The sequence below is a fragment of the Branchiostoma lanceolatum genome, chromosome 2, assembly GCF_035083965.1.
Source record: "Branchiostoma lanceolatum isolate klBraLanc5 chromosome 2, klBraLanc5.hap2, whole genome shotgun sequence".
Lineage (NCBI taxonomy): Eukaryota > Metazoa > Chordata > Leptocardii > Amphioxiformes > Branchiostomatidae > Branchiostoma > Branchiostoma lanceolatum.
The window spans coordinates 24,665,146-24,692,597 of record NC_089723.1 but is presented as its reverse complement, the minus strand read 5'-3'; the positions used below and the strand labels follow the sequence as shown (position 1 = coordinate 24,692,597).

At 41.8% G+C, this 27,452-nt stretch overlaps 2 protein-coding genes across 6 annotated transcripts in view; both read right to left on the bottom strand.

The window, feature by feature from the left end:
• LOC136428135 (orexin/Hypocretin receptor type 1-like) overlaps positions 1–13,178 on the bottom strand; it is a 33,645-nt gene extending 20,467 nt beyond the window's left edge. For 2 of the 3 annotated variants that reach the window (XR_010754577.1, XM_066417438.1), the window contains exon 1: positions 11,556–11,927. The gene's annotated coding sequence lies outside the window, so the exon portion shown is untranslated. Of the gene's footprint in view, positions 1–11,555; positions 11,928–13,007 lie in introns of those variants that run through there. The other variant, XM_066417439.1, reaches the window with a different exon arrangement.
• Positions 13,179–14,550: 1,372 nt separating this feature from the next.
• Positions 14,551–27,452, bottom strand: part of LOC136428133 (orexin/Hypocretin receptor type 1-like) — a 29,955-nt gene continuing 17,053 nt past the window's right edge. For 2 of the 3 annotated variants that reach the window (XM_066417436.1, XM_066417435.1), the window contains exons 3-9: positions 23,007–23,185; positions 22,411–22,648; positions 20,295–20,417; positions 19,605–19,664; positions 18,805–19,093; positions 18,397–18,518; positions 14,551–17,918 (exon numbers count right to left, since the gene is read on the bottom strand). In XM_066417436.1, the coding sequence (XP_066273533.1) occupies positions 17,473–17,918; positions 18,397–18,518; positions 18,805–19,093; positions 19,605–19,664; positions 20,295–20,417; positions 22,411–22,648; positions 23,007–23,185 (1,457 nt within the window). In that variant the 3' untranslated portion in view covers positions 14,551–17,472. The remainder of the gene's footprint in view (positions 17,919–18,396; positions 18,519–18,804; positions 19,094–19,604; positions 19,665–20,294; positions 20,418–22,410; positions 22,649–23,006; positions 23,186–27,452) is intronic. The other variant, XM_066417437.1, reaches the window with a different exon arrangement.

Genomic DNA, 27,452 nt, shown 5'->3' with positions numbered 1-27,452 from the left:
CGTCCCTTTTAATAGAACAACTAGAGTTCCACGACCTCATACCTTCGCCAAATGATTTTAACCTTTATGACTGACGTATTAGGAGTATTTCTCATCAATCATAAATCATACCAGTTCATTTTCTTAAAATATAACATGTCCAAAGTATGAGCTGAATAAATTTATCATCAATTATGCAAATGAGGCCCTTATTAGCATAATTTGATTCAACGATGTTCACATTCACTTAACGTTCCGATGCCACAAAAAAGGATTAAATGTATGAAATTGCCGTCTTTTGCCAGTGTGGAATAATAGAAGTTACTCATTAAGTATGCAAATAAGGCCCACATTTGCATATTTTCTATCTATCAACAGTCCTCTCTTCCTCAGTTACAATTTGAATTGTCATATCATGGAACAAAGCGGATTTTTAAAGTTGCCTCATTAATTATGCAAATTAGAATCTGGTTTGCATAATTATCGTCCAATCATACTAAGCATCACAAAAGCTATCCACATACCAAAAATCATGACCATCCATCAAGGCCATCATGTTATAGTATTTTCTCATTAATTATGCAAATGAGGTCTTCATTTGCATAGTTCATATCAATTAATATTTTTCTCTTCCCCAGTTACATATGTCACATGTTTCAGAGTCCTATCATGGAATTTGGCGGATGTATAAACTTTCCTCATTAATTATGCAAAGTAGATACTGATTTGCATAAGAAGTGTCTAATCATGTACATCATCACTCAAGCTATCTACCTACCAAAAATCATTACCATCCATCAAGCCCTTCTTGAGTTATTCCCTTTCAAAGTCAGACGCAAAACCTGCTCCTGCAGTTCCAAAAAAGCCGCTAGGGGGCCCAAACCCACACCACTTACTCTCTGTCCAAAGATCTATCTACCACTCAAAAATAAGTTCCATAGCATGTCCAGAACATGAGATATCAAAACAGGAAGTTCCGCTGCAGTACCGTAAGAAGCCGCTAGGGGGCCCAAAATCTCATCGTTTTTAGGTCTCATCAAAACCTACCAACATACCAAATATCAAGACAATCCATCCAGGCATTCTTGAGTTATGATGGTCCACTACAAACAAACAGACAAACAAACAGACAAACGCTACCCTCTGCATAACCTTCTCGGCGAAGGTAATAATGAGATCAGGCTGGGTCAGCCTGATTAGACAGGAAAGTCTGGAGGTCACGATCTCGAAGAGGAAGTTGGGCAATTAATTGATGCATTTTCTCTCGCCAGTATCCGGACAAGTTTAACGAGCTTGATGCCGAGTAATGCCCTATCGTCACACGGGTCAACAAGCAGGCAGCACTGGCCGAGGGCACGCGTCCCTCGGCATTTGATCTGGATCCCACAAGAAAAAAAGACTGAAAGAAAGAAAGACAAAAATGCCCTTGAAATAATTCATGCTGGACTTTGACAAGCTGGGTTACACCTGGGAGGGGGCGAGGAAGCACGCACTGGGCAGAGAAGAGTAACAGGACGTGAGGGCCTTTTCGGCGCCAGTTGAAATGCGGCGAAGAAGAAAACGATAGCACGGGCTTTATTGCTTTTGACATGTGCTGACTGGACATGGCTGCATCAGGTGTTCATGTTACAAGATCAAGCTGACGGGGAAAGCTTGCAGCTGCCGTGAACATTGCTCAGGCAATAAAGGGATTTAGACTGATTGTTCATTATTTGTATTCATAAAACAAGCAGCTCAAAATAACAAGCTTCGTTTGTTTGGAACGTTTCCAGAAAAGTTTGAAAAATAGAACTATCAAACTTTGAAGAATACTTTTGAGTGCTAGCAAAAGCCTTCTTGCCGTTGACGGGTGACAATTTGCAATGGATGAAGTCACGATGAGTAGATTATAGAGAAGGCAGCGAATGAATGACACATTATAACTGTTAAGTGCTTTTTACTCCGCCCATCCGCCATCCCTAGATCCTCTTCACACTTATCGAAATGAATATCAGTGGTTGACCGATTGCATTACATTTATAAATAGCGTTGCCATATAACGTTGGAATAACCCACTTGCCTCACAGGAATTGAATTGTATTCGGCCTGATAAAGCTCAGTGCCAAAGTACTGCAGCAACACAGCGATCTCGAGAGTTTATATATAGGGCATTACTGTCGGATTAAGACCTTGTCACACTAGAAGCATCGCCAATATTGATGCTAACTTTCAACCTCAGGCGGGAAATTAAATGGGATTGGAATTGGCCTTAAACTCAGTGCCAAAGTATATGTCACCACAGCAGCACATTTCCATCCGGAGAGTTTAATTTGGCGGTACTTAATTTTCAATTTTCGATGCCTGCACCTGTCCGGTGCGCTGTTAAAGTCGATCCCAGAAGTTATTAACAGGATCTGTCGGGTGAATCCATACACTTTCCATAAAATAGAGTGTATTTTAAGCCACCTGACGTCAAATGTATTACAACTGGACACCGTTTATCAATAGGAGTAAACACTTCAGGGAAAATCGAACCGAATTTCATGATGCACGATGTTAGATGATTAGGGCTGGGAAAATGTCAACTCGTCGTGCATCGTAGGGTTAAGTTTTCTACGAATATCAATTTAGCGTAGGATTTGTCACGCAGATGCTTGTTCTTTGTGAAAATATGCCCGTATAATCCCGAATGGAAGCTGCAGCAAAAAATGTTGACTTTGTGATTTCTTATCTGTACGACAGAAGAAAGAGAGATCGACGGCAGAATTCACATCCTTAATCAATTGTACGTCACACATACACACACATACACATATACATACAAAGTAATAGATACATACATACATACATACATACATACACGGCACAGAGACACACAAGCACACACAAACAAATACACACAAATACACACACACATACACATACATACATACTGCACAGACACGCACGCACACACACACACACACTTTTGTATTCTGACATGAATGCAGTATGTATGAAAATAACATGGGCATGAGAATTATTTGTGTTTTGTTTTAAAACGTGCAACAGCAAGTTAACGTTACCTCACTGTCACAAATTGAGTTACTGCCGATGTCAAATGTCGATAGTAATGCAGATTTAAGACCTTTCTTGCAGATTAAGAAGCAGTTACTTAATGTAGAAATCGATATACTTCAAAGTGCTTTTAAATGAAGCCTCTGGGGCTAAGATATTAGTTTGCAAGGCAGCTTCCCTCTAAGCTTCCAAATCCCAAACCTTACCTCTAGCCCGAGGAATGTGAGCAAAACTTCGCAAACTACACTTAGAGCAACTTAGATTTCAGGCCATCGGCGTGTTCGTAAGCTCTTCGGAATTTCATGGGAGTTTCCAAAGCGTGATGGAAATCTTCCATCCCGGGAAATAATTACCTCTGTGGCTTCTCGCGGGGACGACAGTCTTCGATTTTCTACTACTTCATTATCTTAAGTAACGGCAGACCATGTTCCCTTGCCTGCTGAGGGAGTTACTAATACCCCCATTCCACTTGGAAGGCGCTCTCACCGCGCTCTCACGGCGACCTCATTTTGGCCAGATCGCCGTGAGAGCGCCGACAGCGCCATTGAGAGCGCCGACAGCGCGGCGAGAGCGCCGTGAGAGCGCCGACAGCGCGACGAGAGCGCCATGCGCGCCGTCACCTCGGCGATGGTTTTGAACATGCTCAAAACCTTCGCCGTGAGAGCGCCGAGGATGGCGATCAAAAAACGAGCGCCGAGAGAGCGCGGAGCGAGCGCGGTGAGCGCCGTGAGAGCGCCGTGAGAACGCGGTGAGCGCCGTGAGAGCGCCGTGAGAGCACCCAAGGTGGGATCAAAGGGCCGCAGCGAGCGCTCAAGGATCGCAGCGAGCGCTCTATGAGGATTGAATGGTCTTAACTGTAGTTCAAACAAATTTCATTCTTGATGTGGTGTATCTTGAATTTCTGGGAATTTTTGTGGTCAAATCATAGATTTCCTCGTGGGTAATACAAATTGACGAATAACTACAAGTACTTGCTTCCATTCAAATTAAATTCCCTCCAAGTTTTATTGTCAGTGGTTCAAAATGTGCTTCAAAATGCTGTGGTTAACGTTTCTATTCTAACGTAGAATGATTAAATATATTTATTGCAAACAGTTTACATGACGGACAACACAGAAAAAACAAGTTGAACATACATATATCACTTAAGACACACACTGAGCGACCGTGCAGCGACTAAAATTGAATCTGTTTTCCCCTTGATTTTATCATTCAAATATGATGCAAGAGGTAAAGGTATGACTGAGAAGACAACAAAGCACACAAAACGTAAAAAAAAATTCGTTCTTTATCTCTGGAATTCGTTAAGTGATCTGTGAAATCTTTAAAAAGTTGCTGACATTTGACATTTTGGCCGCGCTGAGAGCGCGCAAGGGTCGCCGTAGAGATTCCACTTGAGCACGTTTTTCAGGAGTTCGGCGCTCTCACGGCGCTCTGGACCATTTTAGGTCGCCATGAGAGCGCGGTGAGAGCGCCGTCCAAGTGGAATGGGGGTCTAAGTAGACAGTGGAGGAACCCAAGCTGAAAATTGCCGCAAAGCCAATATCAAGGTGTCATCCCTTTGAGTTTTTAGGTGAGGTTTCTGAGGTTCCTTGAACTTAGTGCTAGAGGTATTCACCATTTGTAGATACGTTTACCAAGTCAGTGTATGCGTTACCTATTACGTAGGAGGGTACAGCACACCCACATTCAGTTTGTTTCACTAGAGTCGTCCAAAATGCCAGTCTTAGCGTAGCGTCAACTTACATTCAATAAAAAAAGTGTTTGACAAAAATGTCAACGAAACGGGCTAACATTTACCTTCTGTTCCAGATCCGGCAAAGTATGACTACCTTTGTTTGACTCTGGCCCAGCCTCCCATCCTGCATTCTATAGAAATCGGTAAGTTTATACAATCATGTACTTTTGATTTGCAGGGCCTACAGAAATCAGAGGAACTATAAAGCGTTTTGAATAAATTTTGCTGTGCTGCAATGTCGCCAGAGAAAGATGGTAAAGTGCTTCTAATTTTCTGTTGAGAATGAGTAGGCTTGATTGGGGGACTCATCTATTGCAGTGAGCAATACTTTTCTATAACCTCCATAGAAGAATGTGTGCAGTAGGGAAATCCAGAACTGAGCACATTTGGCCATGACAGCCTCAGTCACGTAAACCTGTTAGACGGAATAATGCCGCGATTCAGTGAAGTCCTGTGGGACCACATTAGTATTACCTAGAGCACTTCCGTGTCACAGAGTTACTTGGAAACTATTTGTGCCGCATGCAAGAGGAACACGAAACCGTCCTTATCTTCACTCACAGGTTCAGAATCGCGTTCGCTACTGAGTCACGGTCAATGTCGCGTCCCTTCATCCAATGCTATCCTATTCTACAATTGTCCTCTGAGGACTTTCAGCTCGTACAAAGGCACTTCCAGATGTATAGGGGATGAAATGTTTCTTTAGACTTGTGCCTTTGGTTTCCTTTGCTTGTCTGTATAAATAGACTGAAAATACACGCAGGCGTCTCGAAGCTGGAAGCAGTTTTCCGGCACTATTGATATGGTAAGACTGGCCTAAGTCTTAGAATATATAGGGTAGATTCCATATGTACCGGACATATCAATCGTGTGAGCAGCGCAGCACGCTTCCTTCTAATCATGGAGACTCTGGCTGGCTGGATTCGGATCCAATCAATTCACATTGGCCGGATATGAGACGGATGTCGACGAGAAAGTTGTTTTCTGGTACTTTCCAAGTTTAAATTTTCTTCTACATGTACAAAAAGAAACATCATCGTGTCTTAGCAATCATTAAACGGAGAACAAGTTGCACATGGGACACTTCGCCATTCTTACTGTCAGACATAACCATATTCATTGAATGCCATTTTTTACCTCCCCTAAGAAGGTTATGTTTTCAGTTGCGTAAGCCTGTGTATCTATGTGTGTGTGTGTGTGTGTGTGTGTGTGTGTGTGTGTGTGTGTGTGTGTGTGTGTGTGTGTGTGTGTGTGTGTGCGCGCCTGTTTGCCGTGGACAGCATAACTCAAGAAGTCGTGGCTGGATCTGAATGATATTTGGTATGTTGGTAGGGAGTAGCAAAAGAAAGGAAGTATTAGATTATGGGCCCCCAAGTGGCTTTCTATGGTATTGCAGCGGAACTTCCGGTTTTTATATTTCGTGTTCTGGACAAACTATGGTCGATTAAGATTTTTGGTTTGTAACGTGAGATGCCTCGTGAATAAGTGTCATAAGTTTGGGCACTCTAGGTTTATTATCTCCATGAAAAATGGAGATATAGTTTTGAGTGTGTCTGCGTGTCTGTGTGTGTGTGTTTCCTGACAACTGTAATCAGCATAATTCAAGAACCTCTTGATGGATTACGATGAAATTTGGTATGTGGGCGGGTGTTGTGAAGCCAAAATTCATGGTCGATTTTGGGCCCCCTGGTATGTGATCTTGGTACTGCAGAAGAACTTCTTTTTTTCTATCTTTTGACCTGGACGTGCTTATCTTTTGACCTGGACGTGCTATGGTCTTGATTTTTTGGTGGCAGATAGCTTGTGATGTAATGAAGAATTGGTGTAGGTTTGGGCCTCCTAGCAGCTTGTTCTGGAACTGCAGGGGCGTTATTGTGAAAATCTTCTAAGGAGAATAACTGAACAGAGGAACGTCGGATTTCCATGATATTTGGTATGCAGGTAGCTTGGACAGAGATGTACACAATGATGTGCAAATTATGCTAATTGGGACTTAATTTGCATAACTAATGAGGAAAATCTAATTGCAGTGTTTTCAATTATAAGGCTCACATACATGTAACATATGTAGTTTATGGCAAGTGGAGCATCAACAGATACCAATTATGCAAATACATTCCTAATTTGCATAATTAATGCAAAAGCGCTATAATTCATCTAAGTGGTAAATAAAAGGACTGTCAATATTGCGACATGTGTAAGTTTGTTAAAGGTGTTGACAAAGCATATATCACTTGTATGTAAATGTGTAAGTCATTTGCATAAGCAGAATAGTTAATGGAGATATGAGGTCTACGAACTCTTGTTATCCATGTTTCCATTCGATTCGAACCTAAAACAGACGGTCGCAAAGGAGCAAGGGTCAATGACTCGAGAGTCCAATCATCAGCTACTACTATCCTGTGCAGACTACGGAAGGCACGAAAGTCTCCCCAAAGGACACGATCTGTTCAGCAATGGGGGGTTGTTTGGAAAAAACCACGGGAGCACTGTTAATGACTGGGATGTGACCATCTCAGGCTTGTAATTCGCCGTGACACTAGTATCGCAGTATGAGGATGAATGGCCTTCGGGATTGTACTACACCAACAAACTAGCAAAATGGAATGACACAGAATCCTTGATATGGCAACTACAGACTATGGTGATAAGCTAGAATATATGATAGATAGGATGTGTAATGTTTATATGTAAAGCCGTATGGCGCAGTTGCGTTCATTCCTCATGACAATCTTAGCCACAGATTTATTTACCTGATTACAATGTATGATGATAAACATCCACCCTACTGTCATACCATTGTGTTATCGTCATCATCTACTAATTAACAATTAGCAACAAAGGATTGAGAAACAGTCTTTAAGACCCCGGCCCATTGGATGTAATATCTGATGTGCAGGGCAGACACTTCACAGGAAAATGTAGAAACACTCTGTCGTCACTATACATATGTATATAGCAAGAAACACCTGAATAAGGTAACCATCATCTACAAAGCACCTGAGCCGAATATTGGGGAATGACTATCGCCGGCTGCTCCAAGTTTTTCGAAGGATACTGAAAGTTTCTTTCGGTCAAGTCAAAACTATTTTGCAGCATTAGTTGAAGCAAACCAAAGTCATAGCTGAAACTTGTCAAAGTTCCGTTGGCCATGCTGTACCGATAGGGCATGTGGATGGTTTACGGACGTGGTAGCGGCAGAGATGAAGTAGTTTGATATTCCTATCCAGTGGCCTATGGTTATTGACGTGGTAGCATAACCTCAGGTCTGCCCACATACAATTGGAACACCTGAAAGATCAATAAAACCAATCTCTAACATCTTCATGGCCTCATGATTTCCTTCGGTATAACCGCTTTAAATTTCACCATAAACGGCACGTGTGGCACCGATGTCCGATGGTAACTTTATTTTATTTTGATGATGAATGAAACAATTGTGTCAGTTTTGCCGTTTCTATTCTATCATTCTGTTAATCGGACGTTTATTGTAAGCCAAATGTAAGGAAAGATGGTTTGATTATAAAGAGAGAATATTTCATTGTTCTTTACAACTTGTGATGAATGTCACCAGATATAAGTGGTAGGCATTGATGATAAATCTTCGACTCCTACTCCGTCGGGGGTCAGACAATCTACTGAAACTGGTATATTGCCGTCATCCTTATGGATGAACTTCTGCTGGTAGTAAAAATAATTGTGGGAATTTACAGTAGGCTCACGTAGCATCGATGGAACGTCTTCACGCAGTTTGTCTACTTCTGTTATTACTGCCGGCGGTGTTGATGGTATCTTTTCCACAGATGTACCACTAAGTGGGCTACTCTGGCTACAATTGGCGGTGGTTCTGTGGCGTTGCGCCAATTAAGACCTGCGTTCTTGTCTTGTCACACTTTGAAACTGTTCACGTACAAATTTTCAGAAGACTGCCTCTGTAAACTACAGCTGATAAGACCTATTCTTGGTTCGCCATAGATGGAAAGCTCGTCGTCCAGGTGGATTGAAACTACCCAGCGGTAACGGAAAGATAAGGAAACTGCCTTCATTTAGTAGTAATAAAGCAAAAGATGGCAAGTAGGTGTAACGATCACTTATTCGGAGCTATTAGTACTGCAAAGTACTGCTACTCATTATGCATGTATGTATGCATGTGGAAGGGACTGCTGTACTTATAACCGTCACCACAACTGCACTTCCATCAATTTGCCTCTAAATCGACTGAAACTTCAGTTTTGGATGCCTTTTTTAAAGGTATTTCTTGTCCCTGAAACGCAGTCAGTTTCTTGTGGTAATAAATGGAAAATCAGGCCGACTCGGTACAGTGCCTCGAAGTACAGTTTATCTAATTTCGATTCCACCATTCAATCTATAGTTGAACTGGTAGCAGCTTCACACTTGAGCTCCTGGTTCCAATTAGTTGCTTATCGGGAGACACCGGTTCAACCTTAGGAAGGACATCTCGGTTTGGGCTGCACCCGTCTTCCGGAAGGGACGTAAAATGGGGATCCCGTGTTCGTGGAGGTGCCTCAAGATCTAGAAATATACCCTGCTACAAAAACACCAAGGAAACTTGCTGCCATAAATGTGCCACTAGGCACTACAACGAGGTCTGCACGGACGAACGCACTCAATCTGGGTCTCGCACTACACATTTTGTACTGCGGTGTGAAGCCCTCTGCAGATGTAATGTTATATTGATAAAAAACAGGGACGTAATCTAATATGTTTGATATTGCTCGGGGAAACGGATGGGCCTGAGACGTCCACCTGGCCCTAGAAATAGGCTAGAATTATGCTTTATTATGATATTTACAAGGGAAAAGAACTTAAACCAGTATGATTGACAATTTATCCGCGTAAGAACATAAAGCGGCACAGATCATCATAACTACGTTGAGTGTCCACCATTGTGCTCAAAAGTTTTCTTGTAGATGATATATGCAGAGGTTGCATGATATTGGAGGGACAACAGAGTACCAATTTCAAAGTAGCCCCACTTTGCTGAGTTGGAATATGCTAAACAAACATGTTATTACCTTTACTTCAATGCCATTATACATGTAGGCGTTCTAATCACTGCGCCCGCTACAGATGGCACCGGTACCCTTAATGATTGGACAAAGCCTCAACTTTATATGGAAAATGTTGATGCACATATTCTTCTTATCATCATCCAACGCACAATTATCTCATGATCGATAATCAACTTGCATACGGTGCCACATTGACGGGACAGACACTGTCACCCACCGCCCATCATCCCCGTACCTGGACTCCAGCCAGAACACAGGCCGTCTGCTGACATTTTACACGGAGGAAGAAAAATCGTTTATCTAAGGCGTTCAGCTTACAACAGCAACAGATGGCAAATTTAATGGCTGAAATGCACTGTAAAAACTCCGCAGCAATAACAGGAGTCGTTTGCTTTGTGCGTTTTGTTTCGCAGTTCATTTTGTACGGCAGGTCTTTTATGTATACCAAGTGATTGCCGGCGATGAATATACGGTTAACCGTTATTGCGACGCTCACAAATAAGCTAGCAGGCTTAAGCAGGCGATATCCCTTATATTATAGTCAGGGCGGCTGACAGCTTGCCCAAAGAAATTTGGACAGCAAAGTAAGACCTGAAGGACTTAAAAGTCCTACTTTACTATTCTCATTTCTCTTCTTCTAGATATTTGCCAACGGTGCAACATGTCTGTACGTGTAAGATAGCGTTTCGCAGGAAAGCAAATGTGCTATATTAGCTTAAAATGTTGAATACAACAAACCACTTAGTCAGGCAAACTGATGAGCATCATCGTGGACATACAATCCCAAAACGAACGGAAGTTGTCCATCAGAGTTTTATCTCAGATTGTACTAGTACTGGCGCAATCATTTCCATTCACAGGTGGATAGCATAATCTACATGTAGTTCGTCTCTAGGGCTTGGAAGTATTATGTAGCGTGACCTCACTACTTGCCACAGTGCGACGCCATGACATGTGGGTTTCCCTTGACACGTACTCCACTGTTTAACATTAACTATCTATCTTCATAGCATAGCAGTTGTCACTGATGAAAGGTAGTGGATGCTGTCTGTAACGTCTGGCCGTTTCCAAACTCTACCCAGCTGCTTAAATAATTCTTACCTTGCGTATATCTTCATGGCACTGTAGTTAGCGATGTCATAGTATATGACATAGCAGACCCGTTAGACGTTTCAGCGACACTCTGCCTTACTGAAGTACCGCCTAATGACTTGGAAATGCTCCTTCCCACCAGACATGAGTCGAACATTAGGAAGCAGACATACATGTACATTGACCGATCACAGGAAAATCACACATTGTTAGTACTCGCCATTTCTCTTCACGACAGTTGTGAAATTGGCAAAGAGCTTGTCTTGGCAAGACAAACGAGTCTGTTTATGGTTCATTTCCTTTGCCAATTGAGCGTCGCTGCCATGTTTCATTCCAGTATAAATCTTACAGCAATGTACAATATAACAAGAAGGGTGTGCGGATACCCAGTTCACAATGTCTTTGTCGGGTGAGGGTGTACTGAAACAAATTCATGAAAAGCCTGGAAACAAAGAATGATTAAAGTAAATGATTGTATCTCCTTTAGAAGCTGGTGCATTGGAAAAATACATAGATGTCTCAGATATATTGCGATATCAAATGGTGATGGTTGCGGTTGTGGTTAAAGTAAAAGTTACAGCCAAGTTACCTTCTAACAAAGCTAAATGTACGTTTTGCTACCATATTAGACAATATTCGATACTTAGATCAGTAGAATGACTACCATAAGGACCTACCTTGGACAACCTGTAGCTTTGCAGACGGGTGTCAGAGTGGGAACGGCCGCTGCTTTGCGAGGAGGAGGCGCTCTGTGGCTCCCTCTGGCTTAGATCGATCTGTGACTAATCTCAGGAAACCGCCCCTACCCTGTCTGAGAAACCCAGACGTGAACGGAATACTTACCTGCGTCCCGAAACTCCGTACAGGTGTTTGTGTTCTATACTCGCGGTCGCGCGCGCTCTCCTGGGGTGTCAATCAATTTGAGCCTGCCTTTTCTGGTTGACCCTGTTTGGGGCCAAATAATCACTTAATGGGACGGATGTGTTGGTGGTAGGTAGGTACACCACGGGTTAAAAGGAAAAACCTGTTCACTGTATTTGGTGATAGCATTTCTATGATGATATGTAGTTACATGCCCGTAGCCAGGGGGGGTTCGGGGTGTTCGGACGAACCCCCCCCCCCATTGGCTTGAAGGTCCACTTTCACAGGCTTGAAGGTCCACTTTTTAATGTTTAATATTTTTTTCAAGGTGGACTTATTTGTATCACCAGCAATGCCACAGAGGCTAGGATCCTAGAAAAAACTTTGTCTCTGATTTTTCCTCTGAAATTCTCTCAAAAACACAGGAAATGCCCTTTCAGAAGGTTCAATTCTTAGAATTTGAAACGTTCAAGGGTCCACTTTGTAACGTCCAAGGTTTTTTTTTCAAGGTGGATCTATTTCTATCACCAACGGAGCTGAAATCCTAGAAAAACTGCTAACTTTGTCTCTGATTTCTTCCTTTGAAATCCTCTCAAAAACACAGGAAATGCCATATCAGAAGGTTCAAATTTTAAAATTTCACGATGGTCCCTTAAACATTAAAAAGAACCCCCCCATTCAAAATCCTGGCTACGGGCATGAGTTACAGCAGTAAAAACTAAACACAATGGTTAAAATCTTAAGTAACAGACAACCAGGGATGTGTAGACACGACTAGAGAATCATTTGTTTGTCACGTTTTAGCGACACTCTTGGTTAGTATGTTTGAATAGCTAGCGCCCCTTAAGGCTTTTTGAATGTACAACCCTAGTAATTCTATTTGACAGCCATTTCTGAGCCTATACCGTAGGATTCGTCACCCATAGCGAGAGCAGTGTGTATTGTGACGTTGTCTTCCCAATCTGTGTGTCTGAAATAATGCATAGCTACACGGATGCAATTTATCTTGATGAAATGTGTTAAAGATTTCACCTACTGCACAATTACTACTGATTAACGAGGCAATGGCAGGGATGACATATCTAACAAGTTAAGACACTCGTGAAGATAATTCCTCAGTTCTTCACCGCTTTTGATAATTTTTTTTGATGAGTATTTTTTTGTGCGACATTAACTAACAAAACGGTCATCTTCACATGAATATGGTTACAGTTACAGGATATATATGGATACAAAAAATACTCAGAATTACCTAATTTGTAACTTACCTCTTGTTCAGTTGCTTGGGTCCCCCTGTTGCAGACGATGAAGCTTACTGTTTGCGACAATCAAATTTTTTGACCATCAAGCTATTAAAATGTGCCCACTATGAAAGCTTTGAGTGATCTACTATTACATGCTTGGTCTCCACACTCACCAGCTGCTCAAACGACACAAACTGTCGCACATCGCAGGGCATCGCAAGCGATCATGGGACAGGTTCAGTTCTGGTCTCTTTCTTGGAAGGTCTCTGACTATCCTTACGTCAGTGATTATGAATTCGACAGTTAGTGGAACGTCTGTAATCCAATATTCTGTTATTTTATTGCCCCATCAGACAACAGTACTACAGTACTTTATTACGTAGTCAGCTGAAGGGACCACCCTAAAGATTCGATAGATGAATAATTATCTGTTATGGCAGTGTAGTTGTTTTCACATCCTTCCTTTCTAACTCCCAGTATTGATATCGTCACAGCTTTATATTGATGTTTGGGTGTGGTCCTTGATAAATATCATGACTTTCATGATGTGTTGGTGATGTCGTACTAAGTGGTAGTAGCGCCCTCTGCCTTCCTCTGCTATGTGTGCACCTGATGGACATTAGCAGTTTAGCACCACACCGCAGGGGGGCATAGTACCGAATACGTATGCTGTACGCGAGTCGTCATCTTTTCCCGTAGCTGTCGTTAACGTTAGCAGTACCTAAATGAGAGAGATTACCACAGCCAAGCTATGGAAACTTGTCTTATCATGTATCAAGTAGTCGTGCAAGGTGAAGGTGAGAACATACGCACATGGGCTACATGATGGGCGAGTTTACAAGGGATGCTATCTACAGCAGAGATAAGTACATGTAGTTCAGCACCCATCTCCCTTTGCTCTGGAGGCTCTCTACTGCGCAAAATGAACTGATTTTGAACTGATAAAACCCTGGAATTACACGCACTGTCAGTTATTTTAACTTGTGAGAACTGGTGGGTAGATCTGTGTGGAGGTAGCTCCTTTGCCTTTGAAAATTTTCGTCAATCTATCGTTACAGATCTAGAATAGAAATAACTTATTGACCCCGATGAAATCTAACAAAATTTGCATTGCAGCGATCGCGAGAAAAAGTTGTTATTGCCCCCAGTCAGGGTTTATCTATTGCGCAGCTTAGTTTGCACGAGAGAGGGAGATAACTGCACATGTCCCAGCTCGCCAGACTTGCCTTCGGGATCGTGACCAAACAGATGATTATTACCAGCTAAAAATACTTTGGAAAGGGGAATTGAAGTTTCATCTTTAAAACATGCTGCATCCTTCATCTAGACGCTGGTAAAACGCGATATATAAGGATCATGTGAACGAGCGACCACTTGGAGACTCAGATATTGTATTCTGCACACGTGTCGACATGGCGTGATTATCATTCAGATTCCTTTTGACCAGTGCAAATTGTAATCTTACCTTCACTATCACCTTTGTGGTATCTCGTCGGAAAATAAGTGCCCCGCTTTGACGATCATGTTACCTCCCATAGCCTCAGATTAAAAATTCATGACATTCTGATGGTTTTTGACATTTTATTTGCACAAATACTTTTACATCGTCACAAAAATACAACATTTAAGATGCGATTCACAGCATACTATATCTTGAACATCTAATAATGAGTTTATAGCCGCTAATGCAATACGATATCTTACATCATAACAGGTACTTATAACGAAATTTTACATAAAAGCTTTTTCATTGCTGCAGTTCGGAGGAAGAATGCAGGGTGGTGGCCGCCAATGCAAGCCACCACAGAAATAGCTGATACTTAGTGTCTTAATCCACAACTTTTGTCCATTATTGGACACCGTGTATTCTTGTGCCATACTATACCATACCACATCCACAAAACTAACTCACGGTATTGTCTATAGAAATGCCTTAGCTTATCGTATATAGCTGAGCATGGTTATCTACAGCGGACGTTGGCTTTGATGTTTCCTATGTTGTATGTCTTACGGCACTTATAGCTGATCTCAGTTACCATATACAATGACACGATTTCAGACTAGGGATACTCCTATAGAGAACAAAGAATGAGTTGACAATACCAAGGACAAATGGCATGGCTCTTGAACGCCATATGTTCACGGGGACACGGAAAATTAGCTTGAAATACACCTTTACAAGCATACTTCATGTTCACAACAGAACCAAGAAGAATATAACTAGAAAGGCAACATTTGCGGGAGCAAATGCAACATGTTTCGCCCATTTCCCTCCCCATGCACAAAGCGACTGTGGCATAGAGGCTAACGTTTGTTGTATGTCTGCAATGTTGGTATTTGAAATCGTTTACGTCATTTGTAGCCAAAAACTTTAAACAATTACTCAAAGCAAGGGCCTCCTTGCTCAAGGTAAATTTTAACGCATTTCACAACTCTCTATTGTTATTGTTAATGTTATTGTCAACGTCCCGACACGGGATGTTTCCTAGGTGGGAAACTTTGGACACTTTGTGTTCACTATTGTGTGCACTGGTGTCCAATCTTGGTGACACAGGGGTAGAAAATTCGTGTACATAGCGAGGAAATGTCAGGTTTCACCATAGTGTCCAAGCTTGCAAACTTGTGGAAATCTTTGTTTCCATGCAGTGTTAAAATAAGAAAAACACCGTGTGTGTCGAAAAATACCACCAGGAAAGTTTTGAACCTTCTCAATTGCACTTAACTTCAGTAGGACACAACAATAACAGCGCAAGGATGGGAGCCAGGGAGTAGTGAAGTTGTGTCTGTACCTGTCAGAGTATGCCCCTAATTAAATTGACTATTCTAACCAATCAGGTTGAGCTTGATAAATCCGTGTAACAACGCGCTCTCTCATTGGCTGACCGAATTAGTCCACCTGGCCAGATGATGTGACCTAAAGGTCAGTGACCCCATATGAGGAAAATAGCCGATGTTCTCCCACAAAATACCCTCTAAAATCGTATTTTGAAGTGTTGTATGCCAAATTAAAAGTGCGAATGGGATTCTTTGAATATTTGTTCAATGTACCCCCATAGTAAATTTCAGGTCATTTGGATGTATTTCCAGAGCACAGGAGGCCAAAATGTACGTTTTTGGTCAGAAAAACCTCAATAAAATCACTTTCAAGGTCAATATCAAAAAAATAAAAAAAAGCTCCCAGGGTATTTACCCACTCTACCTGTATACCAAATTTCAGCTCAGTTGGTTCAGGGACGACCGAGCTGCGCCGATTACAAGATTTGACAGGAGAAAGAAACCTTACGAACACAATATGTTGCGCCCAACAGTATGTTGGGGTCAACATAATAAGAACAAGAATCTACTAGTTGTACATGGAGCAGCATAAAAATACAGATACAGATTTCTTCATGTACAAGGCCAAGGGTAACTATACATTCGCCACACGGCACCACGATTAGTCACAACTAGGATAGAATTACACAAATCGTCGCTTTAAGCAAGACTTCATTATCAACGTTTACCTAACTTCACTGCATTATTACTGAAGATTATAGGACACTTAAAGAACATGTCAGTACAGATACCGATGGAATTTTTCCAGTACGTATTGTGATCTTATAGATCGCACTCCTTGACACAGGTACTTTCTTCTACAATTACGGCTATTGCGCCTATAATTTCAACCCTATTTGGTCAAGGCGTTGTCAGTCAGTAGCTAAAGACCGAGTCTTGTGTGAAACAAAATATTGTTTTCTAAGGCTTAACGATCCTTCCCCTTCAGCTTGGTCAGTATACTACATGTACGACTGGAAGTTCCCCCCCCCCGCTATGTTTAGTTATTTTTCTGCTGTATGTTTAGGTAGAACTAGAAAGACTTTGACTGTTTCTCATGGTCACTCTGAGAGGACCTGTGCTTCTATTTACATCAATTAAATCCATGTTATATCAAGAGCCGTAACAATCGGTCATTATTAATACCTGATGCTATGATCCCATAGACCCATATATCAATGTTCAGGCAGGTATGGGTATATCGTATAAAATAAGTCACCAATGCTATATCAACACAAAAGTTAACATTTCAATCATCACAATTGGTCTGATATGTCTTGTCTTGTCACGTTTAGCAATTGCTACACACAAAATGTTTCCAAATGAAGACGTCACTCCTTACCTCTACTTTTACAACAATAGTCTGTGACAAATTTGACCTTGGGTAGATTCTATAAGACCCCCTTCCCACCTAGGCGGCTGTTCTGCCTAGACTCTTCCTGTGGTATCTGATTTACCACCGTAGCCTCAATCAGTACAGTCTTAAGACATTGCTGAAACCAAATGGTTATTTGTAGGGCTGACCACTACAACTTCCTGTTATACCAACTTTACAGTTTTAATAGATCTTAGACCTTGCTTCAGCAGAACCTTGCTTTCTATGTCTTCCACAATTTATTGGACATTCTTTTATCAGATGAGTACACATGGAGTTTCAAATCAGTCCAAAAAGCCATTAATCAATCTCTTTTGGTAGATCATTTGTACAAAGTGTGGGCACAACACAAGATATTTCCGCTGCTTCAGAAGCCTGTTCACTTGCGTGCTCACTGATCATTCGCAGGTCTGTTTCCTGTTGAATCGTGTCGTATGGGGCCTTGGGCAGCTCACGTGGTTTCATGGCGTCGTGTGGGATAATCGGACTCTTCGGTAGCGGCCGGGAGTCAAACCGACTCAATCCGAACTCGTTGCGATCCCTGGCGAAGGCGAACTCGTACGTACTCGGATATCTGGTGGTGGACTCGAAGCGGCTCAGCAGCTCTGTAGTTCCCGTCGTCCTTGTGGTGTGCATCCGGGATATTGTCGGTCTCCCGACAGTCATGCCTCTCGCCTCCCTCTTCTTCCGAGCAGCCTCCGGGAAACAGCAGGGCAGAGACGCCTTGAACTCGCTTCTGAATCTCTCTTTGGAGATAATCACAATAGAAATTCTTGTCAACACATCTATATAAAGTATCCTTTACTTACAGTCTATGAAATGCGAACCAACCTTTATCAAGACTTTTGCAAACATCAAACTTTAAAAGCATAATTATGAAAGAGCTTCTAGGGAAGAAGATTTGCCTTTAATTTTTGAATGAATGGAGGGCAATGCTACATATTGTTGTTGATGAGACCCCAATTCCACTAGAATGCGATCGCACACTGAGCGACCTCGCTGCGACCTAAATTGAATTTGTGCAACCCTTGACTTCGAACCTGGACTATCATTCAAAATGTAAAAGTTCAACTGAAAAGAAAAACACCACACAAAGCATAAAAAGATACGGTTTTCATCTAAGAAAATTCAGCGCTTTGTCAAATCGCTTGGTCGCAGAGCGGTCGCCGCCCTAATGGAATGATAAGTAAGTCGGCATGCAGTTTTTGAGATCAAGTATCTCACCACTCATGAAGTTGTAGATGAGCGGGTTGATGGCGCTGTTCAGGTACAGGAGCCAGTGAGACACCGTGAAGGCCGCATACAGACCCTCTCTGTCGTGGGTGTTGTCGAAGAACCCATAGACTCTGCGACAACCCAATGCGGTGCCAAATTAGTTTTTGTTGATTAGACATTCTCTCCGTCCGTCAATTGTACATTGTGAAACTACCATTGTAATAGTGGGTGCGAATTTCAGGTGTAAACAATACAAAAGTTACTCAAGTTAGTGTTACAAAAGTTACTGTCAGAAGTTTCACTTAGCATCCGCTATCTTTCGGCCAACATGTATTTAGTGAAAACTATTAATTGATATTTGAATTAGGTGAAGACATTTGTAGAACAGTTATTCTAAACTGCAAGGTGCATTCCTACCGTTTCAGGAATGTGAGGATCATGAGGGGGATGTAGCAGACGGCGAACACGACCACTACTGCCACCAGCATCCGGGCCACCTTCCGACGGGACTGGACGGTGTTCTCGGCCGTCCTGTCTGCGATGGAGCCGGTGCCCGAATGAAAGGACGACGACGCCGTCACGACCGCCGCCGCAGAAGACGACGCCGACCGTATGATGGTGTCCGAGGTTGAGCGGCTGACCGGGGTCTTGATTCGGGAGTCGTCGGAGTGAGTCGGAGCTCGCAGGCTGGTGGAACTGGAGATTCCTATGGTAAGAACGGATTCCAAAAGACAGTAAGAGGAAAGAAAAGAATTGGAGAGAAACCTGACCAACATGTGCTTGACTCTGTTGACTCTGGAGCGGGACAAATGTATTCTTGAAAATCCGTATAAAATATGTGCCTAAAAGACATGAAATAAAACTGATAGAAAAATAACGGTCTATGAATAGAATCATGATAGCTGGTGAAATAGTTAGTACGGAGGTCAATATAAGGGAAACAGAAGCAAATAGTTTTAGCAGAGTGAGTATGGTTCATTGATTGAGCTATGTTGGGATTGGATGATGATCAATGTCAAAGAAGCGTCAAAATCACCCTTTCAAACAACTTCAAATGTTCTGCCAAGTATGGAAGACTTCTAGTCATTTTAATAATGAAAACTTAATCATCATAATAGGAAAGGTATAAATTCTACATCTATTTGAAATAAAACTACTGAACTCAGGTAGATAAGTTAGGAACGACGGAACTTTGGGTCTATAAGGCAAAACCAGACCTCCTTTTCGTTTCCTGTAGCGAACTACTTCGCCACCAGCAACTCGCATAGCAAGCATCACTGTGCGGTAAAACGGAGAGCAGGGTTAGTAGTCACAAACAAGAACACGCCGCTAGCTTATGACTAGAACGTTTATAAGCACATGTGTAGGTTGTCATCTGATTCCCATTCATTTCCATATTTCATCAACGACATTTTCAATAGAAGCTGCACTTTAACAAGTAAAAGGCCATTGCATAAAAGAAAACACAATGATAAAGTCGTCATCAATTGCACCAAAAGATCATAGACAAAGTTGAACAAATTGACAGCCTTAGATTTCTATTTCATTTTGACTAGGCGACGTATACAACAGCGGGCTGTCACGTGTCAACCAATATATCAACAAGGGCTGTGTTCTTGACTAGCACATCGATGTGCACGTTAACACTCTAAATGCTAAGACCTTTTCAGGTCGATAGTTTGTGAAGGGTCAAATTGTAACCTCATTCCATGCCTTTTTATTGCATTGTCATATATATGATTATGATTGATTATAAAAGTGATTTCCGATAATTTCATTGAAATCTTGTTTTGCGCAACCAATACTTTTGGCTGCCTACCTTCACCAGTGATGTAAAAATTCAGACTTGTTTGGGACGAAGTGATCGTTAGTTGCTGAGTTTTATTGAGGGGAGAAGCACCACATACCTGGCACCTGGTCGCTCCAGAGCTTCCACACGATCATGCAGTAGGACACCATCATGAGGACGATCGGGATCCCGAACAGCACCATCACGATCGCCGCGTGGTAGATCTTTCCGTAAATGGGATCTAATCATCAAACAAGACAACATTTTCTCTTCGTTAGTGTTGATTTGATTTTGATTTATTTATTTATTTGGCTGTAAAAAGTACAGCCAGGGCTACCCAACTAGCCGAAGGCTATTACAAAGGGTTAGCCCTGGGAACAATTCTAAAAATTCAATACAAACCTTCACAAAGCACGTCAAAACACGTGTTGACCAACAATGATGTGAAGATGAAGAAACAAAAACATGGTTTAACTTTATTCGTTATACACAAACTCAGAATGTGGAAGTCATGATGGTGTTATGTCTATGTCCAGTCTTTATTGTCGTGTCTTCACTGTGTGCAATTAGGATTGTTACCTTTGTAAGATCAACGCAATTCAGAGGTAACTTGTTATCTGTGTATCATCAATGTACATGTATATATCTGCTATGTTGATTAAATGAATGAAGATTGAAAGATACGTGTCTTACACGTTTCCAATTGCACCATCTAAGGACATATACACTACAAAGAGAACGGTCCCACTGGCTAGTTAAAGGTCAATGGTGCCTTTAGATATGCCAGGGACACCGCCCACTTTTCCTGGTGTATCATGGCATGTGTGGTGGTGTAAATTATAAATGTATAAATAATATAAATGTAATAAATGTGTACATTATACTTTGTCTTCCTCTTGACAGCCAGTGAGAGTCTTAAATAAGTAAAGCGTTTCTTTTTTGATGTGACACAGTTGACACTTAATTTCACGCTAACTGCATATCCAATCTACCTCAACGGGTTAAGATTATTGGTAAGGCGTATTAGGCTATTATTGCTCAAACCCCGGGGAATCCTCAATTAGTCTGTGGTCTCCGAGGGCAGCTGACTTCATATAGTGCCAAGTATCGTTACCATTGTTTACCTATAGAAGACCAATTCTACAACTGCATCATCAAAAGTGACGAAAACAGTAATTTACGGCACCATCTGCCGTATAGGACGATCCAGATTCACACTGGTTAGGAATGCTTTAGAATGTTTGTCTATGACCTTTTGATGATTATCGTCCATAATTTCTGTGTTTAGAGTCAGTAAAATTCTTGCTGCCGCACAGAAATGAAGATGAAGGATCCTTGAGCAACACAGGCGTTGATGTGCATTTAAGAATTGATAAGATCTTGAACTAGGGTGTAAGGTATTCTGAGTGCAGAATATAGACGTTGTGTTGAATAACAAGACCGGACTGCTGCTGCCTGCTAACTGCCTGGAGGTCTATCATAATCTGCCAGCGCGGCTCCCATTGAACCTATCCGCGTCAGTGATTCAACTCTGATTGAGGAAACGATCGAAAAAACTCTCATCAACCGTTCTTAAGAGTCCCAATGTGTTCATGCGCGGGTCTAATTGTTGACGTATGACCAAGCGGAAAGGGCAATACAAATCTCAAAAGAGGGCTCTGCTAAATTTGTGTTGAATGGAAGAGATTATGGAGACGCTTCGCTGCAATTCCCGTGGCACCAAAGAAGCAGTCATCTGAATGATGCAAATCATAAAGAAGATGGATTCACGTTTAGATGGGTCTGATTGCCTTTGTGTATGTTCACAGTGATGGCAGAATTAGAAATATATATATATACATTATATAACACGAGCGCGCGTGTGGAAGAAGTGTGGAAGATCTATCGTGAACTGCTTCGGTATACTGTCATCTACGTGTACTAATATGTAATGACTGGGACCTAATGTGATGATAAGCTATGTATGGTTTTTATAGAAGGTCGTAACACCTCTATTCTACTAGAGTGGCGACCTCGCTACGTCCATGCTGCGACCAAGTGATTTGACAGAGAGCTCAACGAATTATAGATAAAAATGGTATTTTTATGCTTTGTGGGTTTCGTTGTCTTTTTTTACAACATCAGATTTAGGTTGTAGCGTGGTTGCAGCGCGATCGCCGTGTAGTGGAAATGGGATTATGATTGGGCCCGAATGTGATGATAAGCTATGTGTGTGGGTGGCTATGATAGCTCACCTGGCCAGTGCTCGTCGCACACTGTCATCAGATCCGTGATCTCGGCAGGCAGAGTGCGACTCGTCTTGTACATGGGGATGAGCGGGGCCATGATGCTCAGCGACACCACCCAGATCAGGCAGATGATGGTGCGAGCGCGCGCGTTGGTGCTCTTGAACTTCAGGGGATGGACAATTGCGTACCAGCGCTCGACTGCGATGGCGCAAAGTGTCAGGACCGATACAGACACGGACACCATCTACAAGAAGAGAAAACGACATACCTTTATTTTTAGTAATCATTAAGACTCAGAAATGAGACCTGTTTTTGCAGTATCAATGCGAAACAACACTGTACCGCCTCCGAGTGAATTCTGTCTCTCTCAGGCATAAAAAATTGCCATAATTCACTTGTACCTCCATCAGTAGAGGAAGACGCCGATATCAAGTGGGCTCTTTCTGTGCGAAGAAAGCAATTCACTAACAGTGTACACTCAAAGAAGAGAGACCTTTTCCAGTCCTATATCATGCCCAAAGACTAATGTACGCTACTTGAACACTGTGTACATGGGATGGGCTTACAACAGTTGAAGGTTGGAAGAAATAGAAGCAGGTCACCTGTAAGTAGGGTATGATCTTGCACATGGTCTCTCCGAAGAACCACGTCTCCATGATGTCCACCACCAGGGTGGGCGGCAGACAGATGATGGTGACCAGCAGGTCCCCTGCAGACAGGTTCGCGATGAAATAGTTCGTCACCGTCCGCATGTGGCTGTTTCGGATCACCACGAAGCAAACTGGATAAAACAACACCAGAACAGAAAAAAATGCAATGGTTCAGTGTGCTAGTTAAAGATTCTGCTGTTCACACTTTTTTTTCAAGTGTGGGTCTAATATAGTATAGTTGCTTGAAAAGGGGTGGTCTGTAAAATATTTTACTAGACTTTACCCTACTTCCATTTAAAGCGCCATGAGTTTTCGCATGGCATCTTTGCATCCAAATCATTTGTTGGCACACCTACAGCAGTGTCTACAGCAGTATCTATTGAAAATTTGACCATATCCTCAAAAATGTAACCTCATTATTATAATGTCTTTGTGCACCCTATGTACATTTCAGCGTGTCTTATGAGGGGTGGGATTTCGTGTTAATAAAGGGAGGCGTAGCGACTGTTTGTTGACCCGTAGGACTTCCCATTGACTTTTAACAGATCCGTGTTACCTTCACGTAACAGCCCCGACCATCAACGCTATCTTATCTACCCAAGTTAGATGCTTCCAATCGTTTTGTCTATGTGATGTTATTCACTCAATAAGCTTTTCAAGTCTTATTTTTTTGCAGTTGTAAACGCAGCCATCTTACCAGCCCGATATTTTCGTCATCTGCAAAGCACAAAATTTACAATGAATCTAGCGCGGTAAGAAAAATAAATATTGCCCAAGAATTCATACGAATTTCAAGTACAATGATGTCTATGTCTGTCCATTTTATAAATTGTACTACTCTGGTAATGTCTGTAATGGACTGCATTTATGATTGTAAAGGACATGCTTTTACCGCACAGAGCCAGGAAATTCTAGAAAAATAAGAAATCAACTTTGTAGTGACTGACTTCATCTTCAGAAGGTCCAAGATTCTGAAAAATGTTTTGCCGTCAGGCAGAAGCGCAACTGCCACGTTCGAAATATGTTCCTTTTCATGTCCATATTTTATACGATTATCATTAGCCCTCCAGATGATGAGACTGTTTCTCGTCTTAAAGCAACTTCCTGGGAACCCCTACCTCGATTTCCATTTCTGGTGATCTTTGCATATTAAACCTATATCCACGTGCTATGTGTACCCTACGGGGTAGCCATTATTCTCGTGTTTGAGGCGCTCGTTATAACGTATTACTTGACTGCCTTTTTAGGAGTAGACGTACTTCGAGACATATTTTGATCACGTCAGAGAGACTATGGGTATCTTAAGTGACCACTCCACTTTAGACAAGCCGGCGGGCAGTATGCCTTTCTTCACAAACTCCACTTTAAACATGCCCCAAGGCGACATGCCTTCCTCCGTAAATTGCAAATACTTGTAGTATCATCGACTTTGAAAACTCTTCAGGCAGAAAAACTTTTTAAAATCTTTTTAAGTAATAGTGCTTTCTATGATACAGCTTCGGCCACAAACTTTGCCGTTATATCTTGAGGATTTCGAACCTTGTTGAGGGACTATTGGTCATCCCCACGTTTCCATGGAAACCTTGTATGGACACACCCCCTTCTTGTCCTGGACATTTTGCCTTGCAAATAAGGATATGTAATGAGTGTATGTACGTCAATTTAGGTGCACTTAAATAATCATGTTGGTGGTGGGGGATTGTGGGGAATTGGAATATGAAACAAAATTCGAGAGCATGACCGAAAAGACAACAAAAAGCACAAAGCGTAAAAAGATTCGTTTTTTTTGTCTATCAGTATGAAATTCTTTGAGCGCTCTGTAAAATCTTTCTGTCGCGCTAAATTCGCCGCCGTAGTGAAGAGGGGGTTTAACTGTAAATGCAGTTCCTGAGCTGTCATCACTAGGCGGTCTACAACGATCAGCGCATGGAAAGACGCTGATATTGGGTATTCGTTTGTGTCTCTCAGGCATGTAGTTAACAAGCCGATCGATAGACCAATGTACCTGCGAGTCTGCGAGATGAATGTAATCATTAATACAGTAGGGAATTCAACTCCCTGGAATGTTTAATAAAACTGTACTGTAGATCATAATTCATTGACTATGGCAGAGTCGGTCTAGAATGTATTAGCCTATTGAGTTTAATATTCAGCATAAGTTCTTATTACTAATTAACGCAGATATGGCGCCATCAATTTTCTATACGAAGGATATCTTCCCTCTGCAAATTTATAGACATGTAACATCACGATATGCAATGTACATACAAAACAGGTTTCAATAGTAGATGAACATTCAGCCGAGGACGTATTCAATGATTGGGCAGTAATACGAGATTATACATCTGTTTGAAATGAAATCAAAGACCGACATTTTGTTGTAATAGTCTCCAAAGGAAAAGTCTTCTTTCACACTAAATACAGTCAAAAACGCAATGATGGCTAGACTTTTGTTTGATAAATCCATTACTTCTCATTCTCCAAGAATGCCGCTTGGAAAGTTAACTGCCTCATGACCATCTTTACATTGAAAAGGCAGCCATATTCAACTATTGCAAAAATATATCATAGATACGATCAAACATGACACTACTTTGTCGTAATGACTAACTATCTGAGTGATACAATCAATGGCTTCCTAATTTTGTACCGTCTTTAGAATAAGGGGAGGCCTCAAATTGCCTTTACTACCAAGAGTTCACAGGCGCTTTGATTTTTGATAGCATTACAGTTTGAAAATTTCAATAGAGAGTCAATCTTTTCATTACACTACTCTCTATGGCATGCGAATTTGACGCTCGGTGAGCCTTTACATGTCTCCTGATTTTTTTATGGGCGTATGTATTCTAAAATCATATTTCTTTCAGCATCCCCTTGCAGGCGCACATTATCACAGCCATTACAGTTTTGCTGTTGTTGAAGTACACATCAAACCAATCCAAATTTTGGCCTGCTCGGTTGATGTTGATTGAAGACAGTTGAAGAGGAGACCGTTAGCGGGAATTTGAACATTGACATTTCAAAATGATCCTCGGTATCAGAGTGTTTACGAGCAGCGAGGAAACCAAGGTTGGTCGGTGCGTGTACGATTCGCTCCTGGTAACTTGCGTGAAATGTTAGGCAAACATTCCCTGCTACGAGTATCGATAACAAAGTGGCAGGCAACTACGTATACTGTTTCATTTACTGTCCTTCTAACAACCCCAAACATACGCATAGATACTTTTCTATGATTTCCCAACTCATCATGACACCTAGTGCAATAACACTCTGTGTCGTGAATATAAGGCTTGGTACTAGTCGCAATGGTGCCCGTCATTTGTCTGCGTTTTTTGCCGGAATGTTGTTCACAGTAACCCTTAGTGTTGTGCTCTAAGCTCAGAACGAAATAATGACAATGAAGCGCTTCTTACATAACCATTAGGCTATCCCTAATCAGGCATTGATATGAACCTTCCAATCATAATGACTTTAAGTGACATCCCTAGGAAAGTGTTCCCTCCTGAGAGTAGCCCATACACATACAAATGGCGTCATTTTTGACGGTTAGCATTTAGCAATACATCAAGATAAATTGCGAGCCATCCTAACGCCGCTTAATAGCAGTTTTGTAGCAGGCAGTTAGAAAAGTTCGCCGTGGAACATTATACTGCGATTCGCATTAATGGAAACACGAGCACCAACAGTGCGCACACCGCCATGGGATACCGTTTTTAAAAATATAGTTTTCTTACAGGCATAATGGCATTGTGGAATATCATAGCATGTATTGGCACGCTGCTTTATGGGCGGGATTCGCACACACAGACACAAACGCACACAGACACACACACACACACTCTCTCTCTCTCTCTCTCTCTCTCTCACACACACACACACACAAACAAACAAACACACACACACTCACACACACAGACACGATAATAAAGTTTTCATTCATTCATTATCTTCGCCGAGTACTTGTACTCGGAGAAGATTATGTTTTCGGTTGAAAAATCTGTAGGGTGGGTCTGAATGTATGTCAGGAGCATAACTCAAGAAAGCTTCAATGAATCTTCATGATTTTTGGTAGATGTGTAGTGGTTGTGCAATGGTTCACCTTGCGTTTTTCAACAGTACTGAAGCAGACTTTACATTTTTTTGTGTTTGTATGTAGGCAAAAAAAGTGACGGAAACATTGATGGATCTTCATGATTTTTTGCAGGTGTGTAGATGTTGTGAAAACGGGGGTCAAGTTCAAAAATGGTTCCCCTGGTATTTTCCGTTGGTACTGCAGCGGGCTTTGTGTGGATGTGTATTTGTATGTCGCCAGCATAACTCGAGAAGCTGTTGATGGATCCGTATGATATTTAGTGGATGGGTAGGGTTTACAGAAAGGAAGGTCAAGTTCGATAATGG